The 11,348-nt window shown below is 43.1% G+C and overlaps 1 protein-coding gene across 1 annotated transcript in view; it reads left to right on the forward strand.

Moving 5' to 3' along the window:
- The window catches only part of LOC308292935 (choline/ethanolamine transporter FLVCR1-like), a gene marked incomplete at both ends in the record, with an annotated part of 18,946 nt that extends 7,864 nt beyond the window's left edge, over positions 1 to 11,082 (forward strand). Inside the window, one exon of the mRNA XM_080735360.1 lies at positions 10,971 to 11,082. Coding sequence (XP_080591486.1) covers positions 10,971 to 11,082 — 112 coding nt within the window. The remainder of the gene's footprint in view (positions 1 to 10,970) is intronic.
- Positions 11,083 to 11,348: the final 266 nt, after the last annotated feature.

The following is an 11,348-nucleotide window of genomic DNA, read 5'->3' on the forward strand; positions in this document are numbered from 1 at the left end:
GGCTCCCACAGTGTCAGTTTGCTTGGCACTAGTTCCGGGTGCCTGACGCATGTGCCCAGCCAGCCTCATCCTTCACTCTCTGACTTTGTCTGTGACCCGTGGTAGGTCCCCGTAAAGGACCACATTTCTAATGTGGTCTGTCCAGTGCCATTTGTAACATTCTTGTCCAGGGCTCTTTCCTTTTGTGCTGTGATGGGTTCATGTCTCAGCCCCTTACAGCCAGTACTGACTCCACTGTATAGCTACGATCAGCTGCCTCTTAAGGTCTGACACAGTGTTGTAAAGTAACTAAATACATTTACTTAAGTAATGTACTTAAGTACACTTTTTAGCTATTTGTACTTTACTTCAGTATTTCCCATTTCCAATACTTTTACTTCTACTCCACTACATCTCGGTTCCAAATATTGTACTTTTTAAATCACTATAATTATTTGAAAACTTTAGTTACAAGTTACTTTGCAGGTATAAATTAAAATGTTATAAAACATACATGAACCACTTTAGCCTAGCCTGATTTCAGACTGAGAGTGGGCGGGTCTATTGGCTGGAGCCAGGCAAACTTTAGCCCTATTTTATACCTTGGCTATTTGAAAATAGCCAACACACACACACACACGCACACACGCGCACACGCGCACACGCGCACACACGCACACACACGCATGCACACACATGCACACACACGGGTGTGTGTGAAATGCTAGCTAGCAGTGGCACAACCTTTGGCCCAGTGATGATTATGAGGGGGGGGGGGGGGGGGGGGGGGGTCTGTGTCTGGGTCAAACCGTTTTCATCGCTCTTTGTTTAGGGCTTACTGTCGGATGATGAAGCCTGGGAATTGCACAAAAATTGGTTCTAAAATTGGTTCTAAAATTGCTTCTTATGAAAAACTAAAAAACAAGTGCATATAAATGCCAGAAACCTCGGCCAAAAAGCACCACTTACAAACCAATCTGGTATCAGTAGACCACGAATTGAACTGCAGAGGTGAGGTATTCTTACCAGTTATCTGCAAGCTTCATTCATTCATGCCAGATCTGTTCTTTTTTTTCTTCTTCTTTTTTTTTCATTTCCAGAGAAAAAGATCATTTACCAGAGGAAGATTATAGTCAATACTTTGGTACAGACAAGCCTTTAAAATGCTGTTCACAACTCTGGCTGTCAGAGTCTTTTCTTTTCTTGATTACCTACATAGATTTTCTATTTTTCCATCAACAGATTTTTGATGGCAGTCTTTTTTCTTTCTCCCTGATCTGGTGATTTATCTGAAACCAATGATGCAGTTGGAACCTGCTCTGCCAAAGAGCAGGAATAGAAACGCATGTTGACTGATATCGTATGGTCTTAAACTTCATTCAAGACCAAAAGTGGTGTACAATGGCATTTTTTCCCTTTCAGCTAAAAGCCTGTTTAGACCTCCTGCTTTGGCCTGTCAGTCACTAATGGGAAGCTGAAGAGTCATTATAGGTCTCATGTTGACATTACCCACCGCGTCTGAGCGCACACAGCGACTTCAAGTTTCTCTTTATTTACAGCTGCCAGATAAGCTGTGTCCACATCCCTCAACCCCCGCCCCCCCCCCCCCCCCCCCCCCAAACGCCATGCAGCTGCGTAGGCAGCGTTCAATTCCGCTGCGACAACAGCACTATTTGCATAATTGATTACCCTTACACGGAGGGAGCAGAGTACAAATACAGAAAGATGAGCAAACAGTATGATGACGAATTTTGCTCTGGTGAGAGGATGCCGCATTGTCTGAGAGATTAATACGCCATGACGCAGGGTGAGCGGGCCAGAGGATGAACGGCTAAGCGCATGCTAATGTACGCCAGAATATTCATGGCATCCGATTGGGGCGCCCTCTCCCCAGGATTCTCCGGAGGCATGTGAATGAAGAAGTGTTCCTCCCAACTTTGGCTGAACTTTCTCTACCCTCTGTTGCAAATTAAATATGTAGGAGTGTATGAATATGGAGCGTAGGCGCAGAGAATTCAGCACTTCTTTTTGTTTTTCAGGATGCAGCAGCTTCCTGATTTATAGTTTAGGTGAGAGAAAGGCGGAGAGAGAAAGATAAAGAGAGAGAGAGAGAGAGAGAGAGAGAGAGAGAGAGAGAGAGAGAGAGAGAGAGTTGGAGAGAAGGTGCATGTGAGTGTTTGTTTATTTGTTTGTGTGTGTGCGCACGCATGTGCACGTGTGTGTGTATAACACGTGTGTATTTCCATATGCGACGTTTCCTTTATGAGGCACCAGAATGTGCTCTAATTAATTTGTTGAAAATGCAATGACATCTTTGACTGTATAAACAGCGGATGTTAAAGTCACCTCTACAAAGTGTAATTTGGGAGAGTGAAAAAAGACGTTAGTATGCACATCAGGTGAACATTTCCCTCCTTTTCGGCCCCAAGCCCAAGTGATGAAACCGCTAATATGGTGAGCTGAGATCTTGGGGAAACAAAAATCCAATGAAGTCAGAATCTGATGCCCTCAATCAGCGAGCAAGGTATGCATCAAAACAAACTGCAGTCATCCCCATGAGGACAACGAACAGTAAGAAGTAATCTTATTTTAACATAATGGAGACCTGTAACAGTTGTTGCATCTGAAGATTGTGTGTAGAGATTACAATGTGTGTAGAGTTGATTTGTTTTTGAAGAGCTTTAATGGTGTGATATGGCGTGCATAGATTACAGAGATATGATTAGGAGTTTCCATCATCTTCTGTATGCTGATACAGTGACATCAAGCAGACAACAGAATGGGAATGAATACATTAATGATGCACACGATAAATAGATTATCCGGCTCACATTTTATTTCAAGATTACCCGTAATGGTTTTACAGCTAATTTGCATATTTTGGGATATTAATTTCTTATAGGATACACATGTAGTAATAAATAGTAATAAAGTGAACAAAGTGATCTATAGGCTACTATAATTTAATTCCCAAGTTCTTGCCAAACTAGATAACTATAACAGAAACAGCTGAGGCTAAATTAATAGAACAAGAAGCTCCGTTTAGGATCATTCTGTGAGAAAAGACAAGATTTATTGTAAGTGCATGATGTGAAATGCAATGGTCAGAGACTGGACACAAACCCACTGGAGAGGTGAAAAGTCAACGCCTTCCGATTTCCCGGAGTTTCACAGTTTGCAAGGTGCTACATTACATGTGCGTCCCCGGGACATCTGTGCCTTCTGATCTGAGGTGTTTTTAGCAGCCAGACTCACAGTGAACAGGCTGAACAGCCATCCCAATCCAGAAATATTTCAAAATAAAAAGTGGATGTCTGTTGATTGGAAAGGCTGGCTCATATTTTTTTGTCAACTTGCCATTCTAACAAATACTACTACTCGGGAACGATGCAGGTTGGGAACGACTCAGGTTGGAAATGCATGCCCAACCCGGTGAAATGGAAATTCATGGATTCCAGTCTAAAAGTCAACAGAATTGAAAACTCTCAAAAGATCAGTTCACTTTGACTCAAAAGAAATATAGAATGGTATACAAAGATTTATTTGCAGTGCTGTAACTCTCAACTTCAAATTAGCAACACAGAGCGATCAACACTACGCAATATAATATAACCAGTAAGACGCCCTAAGGTCGAGAAGCAACCTCACCCTAAAGGGCGAGGTCGCGCACATGGTTACGTGCACATGGGCGCGTGCACATAGCTGCTTTGGCATGTATACCCTTCTGCTGAGCTGGTGGAATCATCACTGTGATGTCAGAACAGGTCAACTATATCCATATATGGGGGAGTCCGTGAAGTCAGATGTAGAGGTATTGACCAGCTCCATACTGTATGGAGATCTAAGTGGTGATCCAGTCGTCTCCATGTATATCCAGGGTTTGATGAGGTCAGCGTTGTGATCTTCATATATGGAGATCCAGGTGATGATAGTCAGCAGTCTCGATTTACACATTTTGGCCATATATGGAGCGTCCATATAAGGTCATTGCCAAATATGGGCATTCCCACACATGCGCTTAATATTGATGACATCGGGGCAGGGATCTCCATATATGGGCATAAAAGGGACAAGGACGGAATTAATTTGCAAGTGTGACTCGTGTCGCGTCAACCACACTGGTTAGACTGACACAATATGTCCATATGGGCATCCCCAGATATGGGCTTAATACTGATGGGCATAAAATGGATTCTATTAGTGTGGTTGGCCTAACAGGGCATCATCTGGGTATAGATGTAGAGGTCAGCTCCATATATGGAGATCTAAGTATTGATCCAGTCGTCTCCATGTATGGATATCCAGGGTTTGGTGAGATCAGTGTCGTGATCTTCTTATGGATAATATAGTCTTGATTTGCAAATTAATTCTGTATTGGCCATATGGAGCGTCCATTTGGGCATTGCCAAATATGGGCTTAAAGGGGAAGACCACCCATTTTCAATATTGAACTATGTCATTAATATACCGTAGAGGAGTTGTGTGGAAATAAAAAAAAAGTTCCCCCTCTTCTGTGTTGCCTAGAACTGGAGGATTGATTTTAGGGTTTGTAGTGTAAAGTACAACTTGATGATATCACACATTGTACTTTACAATACAAACCCCAAAATCAATCCTCCAGTTCTAGGCAACACAGAAGAGGGGGAACTTTTTTTCCATTTCCACACAACTCCTCTAAGCTAAGGTATATTAACTCATACAGTGCCATCCGGCCACAAGGGGCGCTAGAGTGCCAGAAATGTATCCATAGACCTTCATTATAGCTTTCGTTGACCCTCCCCCAACTGGCTTGTGTTTTCACTCCAGTCAATGCTATGGAGGACGAGAGGAGGAAGCTAGCTGACACGTAGCCAAAATGCTAACCCATTTAGAAGCGCGATCTAAAGCTATTTCAGCCGCAAAAAACTTTCTCTTTGGGTCTGGGAACACAATCCGGAGAAAATCCTGTCTAAAGATGTGATTTATTATTGGAGTGGGCGGCGCGATGCGGCCGTTAGCGCGAATACGGCCCGTGGATGGCCGAGTCTAAGTCCCGGGCATGGATGGACATCTAGACCGGTGCTTCGTTGAGGCACCGGTAAAATAATTCATTTCATTAAAAAAGCCGAACATGTTCGGGATAGGCACACTGGACTACGTTCCGGAAGCGGCGCTGAACATTTGGTGAACATTGGGGGGCTCAAAAATGTATTTTAAACCATTTTTAAATGGAATATATCGTCGGACCATGTAAAATGGCTAGCTGGCTAGCGTAGGACGAGCCAGGACCACCCACGACTCTACAAGCAGCTCAGGGTAAGTCAATTAATAAAAAAAAAATTGTATTGGATTGAAATAAAGCCGAACATGTTCGGGATAGGCACAGAATGAGTTAATGACACAGTTCAATATTGAAAATGGGTGGTCTTCCCCTTTAATATTGATGACATCAGGGATCTCCATATATGATTGCCAGAAAAGGTCAGCTACAGGTATAGACATTGAGACGTTACTCACGGACGGACAGAATCTGCCGGGTTTCATATAGTAAACTGTGACCTACGGTCACAATAATACCAGTAAGACGCCTTAAGGGCGAGAAGAACTTATGCCCATATATGGGAGGTCTTCTTCAGGCAAATAAATATATTATATTTATTTAAATATATTATATTTATTTGCCTCTTAAGTCGAAACGTTGCACCGTTTTCTGATTCTTTACATCATTTGATGTTATTGTGCCCCAGAGTAGACATAAATACAGACAGTACACACACACACACGCACACACGCACGCACGCACGCACGCACGCACGCACGCACGCACGCGCGCGCGCGCACACACACACCCACACACACACACCCACACACACACACACACACACACACACACACACACACACACACACACACACACACACTCATACAGTACACACACAAAGGCTTACACACATGGCTTACACACATGATATGGCTCTTCTTCATGTTTTTATGTATGTAATTTGTTTTGCTTTGTTTCTGTGTTGTGTCAAATGCGTGTATTATGTGTTGAATACATGGCTGCTGAGTTGCAAGACGAATTTCAATGAGAGCTGATAATTAAGTGATATCGTAGCGTATCATATATTCTTTTTGTCTTTTTGTAACAATAAATGGTAAGCTGAAAATAGCAGACTTTGAAGCTTACAGATTGGCTAGTATTGTTGGTGCACAATACCGACTAACGCAACAAAGTATAAATCAACCCCTAAATCTGACCTCTATAAATGTCTAAGCCTAACTCTGAACATCTTTTATAACCATAAAACAGTGGTTCCCAGACATTTAAGCTCGCGACCCAAAACAGGATACACGTGTAGTAATAAATAGTAATAAAGTGAACAAAGTGATCTATAGGCTATACTATACTAACTATAATTTAATTCCCAAGTTCTTGCCAAACTAGATACCGGTAACTATAACAGAAACAGCTGAGGCTAAATTAATAGAACAAGAAGCTCCGTTTAGGATCACTCTGTGAGAAAAGACAAGATTTATTGTAAGTGCATGATGTGGGAAATGCAATGGTCAGAGACTGGACACAAACCCACTGGAGAGGTGAAAAGTCAACGCCTTCCGATTTCCCGGAGTTTCACAGTTTGCAAGGTGCTACATTACATGTGCGTCCCCGGGACATCTGTGCCCTCTGATCTGAGGTGTTCTTAGCAGCCAGACTCACAGTGAACAGGCTGAACAGCCATCCCAATCCAGAAATATTTCAAAATAAAAAGTGGATGACCCCTAAATCTGACCTCTATAAATGTCTAAGCCTAACTCTGAACATCTTTTAAAACCATAAAACAGTGGTTCCCAGACATTTAAGCTCGCGACCCAAAACAGAAATCAGACGTTTACTCTGAGACCCAAACTAGTGAAAACAGTAGATCTACAAGTGCACAACGTGCCGCTTCGCGCCGTGTTGTGAGCTTGAAAATCGGCTATTTTTCACTACCTCTTAAACATTTGTGTCCCTTTTTTGGGAATGTTTTTCTTTTTTTTTTATTATTATAATAATTAACACATCGACTGCCCACCAGGAGGCGCCAGTTATCCCCTCTGAGTGCCCCCATAGCACTTCCATAGAAGAATACGAGGCCCTGTTGCGTCAATGCATGCGTGATGACGTCACTTGGTCACATGAGCGCAGACAGGATGTTATTGTGTAACTTACTGTATGGGCTAGTGTTGATCATAGCTGTTCACTGCCGATCAAAATTTGGACATTTTGCCGCACACGGCCACAGTTTTAGCCATAAAACAAACATCGGAGATAAAGGGCTTTAAAGATGGGGAAATGCATTGGAGTATACGGAGAAAAACGGCCGCGCGATGCTCTCAGCGTTGACTCGAAGCGACTAGCGGCTAATGGGCTACATCCAGGCATAGCCCCGACCTAACGGTGAGATATAAAGTTATACTGTAATTACAGTAAACGCGTCCAACGCGTCGTGGGCCTCCAGCGACATCAAAGAAATTGTCGCGTAGACACCTCTGTGTTAATAAACAAAATGTAGGAAACAAAAACAAAGGGGCCCACAAATGGGTCCCGACCCACTGTTTGGGAACCAGTGCCAGAAAACAACCATTTCTCTCTTGTGAGGACCAGAGAACTATAAGTACACACACGCACACACAGTCTTCATCTTTGTGCCTCAGTGGTGTTAGGACATCAGAGTAAATTAAACCACATGACGCCAAGATCTTAATACCCCGACTACCATTAAAGCTCCCTTCCTCTCAATATCTCTTTATCATCTAGTTCTCTATCTCCCTGAGTATTCCCGCCTCGCGCTAATAGGCCAGTGATTTGTATCACTGTACAGTAAGCATGTATCTAGATATCATCACGCAGTCTTTCTCCTTAGATATACAGTTCCTGAAGTACTGGATGGATGAGGGTTCGTATGGATCTATAATCCGCAAGGAAGAAGATGCTGATTAAACTGTCAATATTGTGTGTGTGTATGCATCCACGTGCATGTGTGTGCCCATGTGCTTGCATGTGACCATGCTAGAAAGTCCCTGTCATATCTGCAAGAATTCCGGCCATGTTCGTATCCACTTTACCTTTGCATGTACATGCATTGTATTGCATTGGTGACGCATGTCAAATTGTGGACAAAATCTGTGTCCCCAATTTGATTTTACTGTATGTAGTTCCATAATGTTATAGTAATGGTTAGCATTAGATCGGTTATGGTTAAATGACCATACCAACGTCAAAAACATTTACAGTAATTGTCTGTTCACAGTTTTGGCTATATTGTACTTAAACAACACTTTTGGCCTTAAATGGAAATTTATTTTTTATTCTCAGCATGTGTATACCTTTTGTCCAAAACATTATCAAAGTTACCTGGATAAGTGAGTCAAAAATTATGTGGTTAAGTCATGGACTGTTGAATTTAGTTTTTATTTCTGAAACTATGTTTGGTCAAATCGATCCGTACTTTAAAATGCAACGATAACATCTATGACAAAATGTGTGTATTGGATTACCTTATCTCAACCAATTTTCATGTCTCTGCATGTTGATTTTCATAAAGCACTAAAATGAATCTAAGCAGTGGCTTCCTTGAAAATCGAATAATCCGCATTATACTTTGCAAAATTGTTGGCAGTAATGTCAAGTATACTGTGAGTTGTATGTTAAGAGGATATGGATTTAATGTAAGTCAAAGCAATATCCCCAACAGTTTACATGTCCTACAGTACGGGTGTGTGTGTGTGTGTGTGTGTGTGTGTGTGTGTGTGTGTGTGTGTGTGTGTGTGTGTGTGTGTGTGTGTGTGTGTGTGTGTGTTTCAGTATATCATTTATGACTTACATGTATGATACTTGTCGGTGTGTTTAAGTGTGTTCTGTGCCCTATTGATTACATCAAGTCCATGTCATTGACTGCATGCTGATACTGGTGTGCTACAGTGGCCGTGTGTGTTCCTGCAATTTGATTCCTAGCCAGGGAGTGGTTTGGACGGGTATGTATATCTTACATACGGTACTGTACCTGCTTTACAGGCAACATAGATCAATATAGGATGAGGACAATCAATCATGTGGAGAAAGAAAGGATGAGAGGATGGAAAGCCACAGCGGGAAGAAGGGCAGGAGAAGAGAGGAGAGGAGAGGAGAGGAGAGGAGAGGAGAGGAGAGGAGAGGAGAGGAGATGAGAGAAATTTATATTTAATATGAGCTTCCTGGCGTATAAGGTAAAGCCACCACGTATTGGCAAAATAGATAGACAACACCAAATGTGTGAATCAAAATCAAGTGTTACCACCAACTACTGTGAACAGTAAAACAATGTACAGGGCACAATTGAACACAGGGAACCGACACAGAAAAGCAGCCGCCCCATTTTCTAAATGTCTGCTTAACATGGTCTCACAGCCTAGGGTACCTGTACCATGCTGGTCTTCATCGTAATTATGTAAATTACAGAGCGCTCTTTTCATCAACTGTCTCATTGTTCCATGAAGGGTGCCATCCTCTCATCTGAGGGCCTCATAACAAGACAATTCCCTGTAATTATGATCAAAATTGAAAGACACTGGACTGGACCAATATACTGTAGGGCCTACTGTATGTACCAGTGATTTACACTTGATGAGATAAAGCCTGTGTCTTGCCTGTGTCACTTAAATCATCTGCATTGTACCTCTGTCAAGAACATCATGACATTCTCTTAAAACGCGTTTGTCTCGATAGTGTGATTGATTGTGATTGCTGAAGCATCCTGATCCTCTAGCCTTATCACTTATACAATATTTTCTGTCATAAAACAAGGTATTTTCTATCCTGCAAGGCAAATGCCTATATGCAAAACATTTTCTACAATTCAAATGTACCAAAGAGCAACATTATGCTCAGGATATTTTTAACCATATGGTAATATGTTATTATACTATATTATAATTGCCTGTCAACAACACAGAATCGCCTCCTTTAGGACATTTCAAAGGAGCCGTGTGCAGAACAACATGTCTATGAATGCACCACACCTATACAGTATGTGACTTGTTTGTGCGCCTGTGAGAGACCACGTGTGTGCATGAATGACTTTGTGTGTGTGTGTGTGTGTGTGTGTGTGTGTGTGTGTGTGTGTGTGTGTGTGTGTGTGTGAGTGTGAGTGTGTGTGTGTGTGTGTGTGTGTGTGTGTGTGTGTGTGTGAGAGAGAGAGAGAGAGAGAGAGAGAGAGAGAGAGAGAGAGAGAGAGAGAGAGAGAGATTTTTCATCATATTTCTAACCAGGGGGATTATCGTATTTGGTTTCACACTACAGAGGGTTTAAGATATTAAACCATGTCTACCTGGCTAGCCTGATCCAGCTTTACGTCCCCCTATACATCAAACACTAATACTCATAATACTCTGTACGCAAAGATGCACCATATACTGTACACTCGTCTATAATTCAAATGAGAACAATTCCTTCTTTCGACACACACACACACACACACGCAGACACACATCACGCATGCACACACACACACACACACACACACACACACACACACACACACACACACACACACACACACACACACACACACACACACACACACACAGCTCAGGATTTTATCGTTATTGGTGAACAGTAGAATGAGTAAGAGTGAACCACAGATGCATGACATCACACGCGGTCAATGCAAAAGAAGCCAGCTGGCCATTACACCTCACCGAGTGACACACCAGCTAGCAGGAGGACTTACAGTATGTCAGCATTTTACACACATCCCCCACACACGCACACCCACACGTGCACGCACGCACGCACACACACTGTTCAGTACACTGCGTTACTCCATGACATTACTCTCTCTTTCTCGCCCACTGGCCAAAGCATGAATCTTCATTGAGTGGCCACACACGGACAGAGACAGAGAACGGTGAGCAGAGAGTGAGTCAGTGGCTGTAATGTGATTTGTCACTGCCTGTGCTCTCCTACTCTGATGTGATTACGGGGCGGCGCTCAGCCTGGCTGTGTCAGATGAGATCCTCGCCTCTGATAGGCCGGGACACGGCGAGCACAGGAAGTGTCTGGTCCCTCTGCTATCTGTCACCCTGGAACCCGGGGACACTGACTGACTCCTCACGCATGACGGCTTGGAAACAGAGGCAGCCTGTGTGCGTGCGTGCGTGCGTGCGTGCGTGCGTGCGTGCGTGCGTGCGTGCGTGCGTGCGTGCGTGCGTGCGTGTGTGTGTGTGTGTGTGTGTGTGAGATTGCGTGTGTGCGCGACTGCGCGTGCGTGTACAAAGGGAATTATAGGTTCCTATGGGAGGAACTTCCCAGACACACCGTTCCACACAGATAGGAGAATTACAGTAAGTCACATCATCCCAAGAGACTAAAC

The sequence above is a fragment of the Nannobrachium achirus genome, assembly GCF_963921795.1.
Source record: "Nannobrachium achirus genome assembly, chromosome: 10".
Taxonomy (NCBI): Eukaryota; Metazoa; Chordata; class Actinopteri; order Myctophiformes; family Myctophidae; genus Nannobrachium; species Nannobrachium achirus.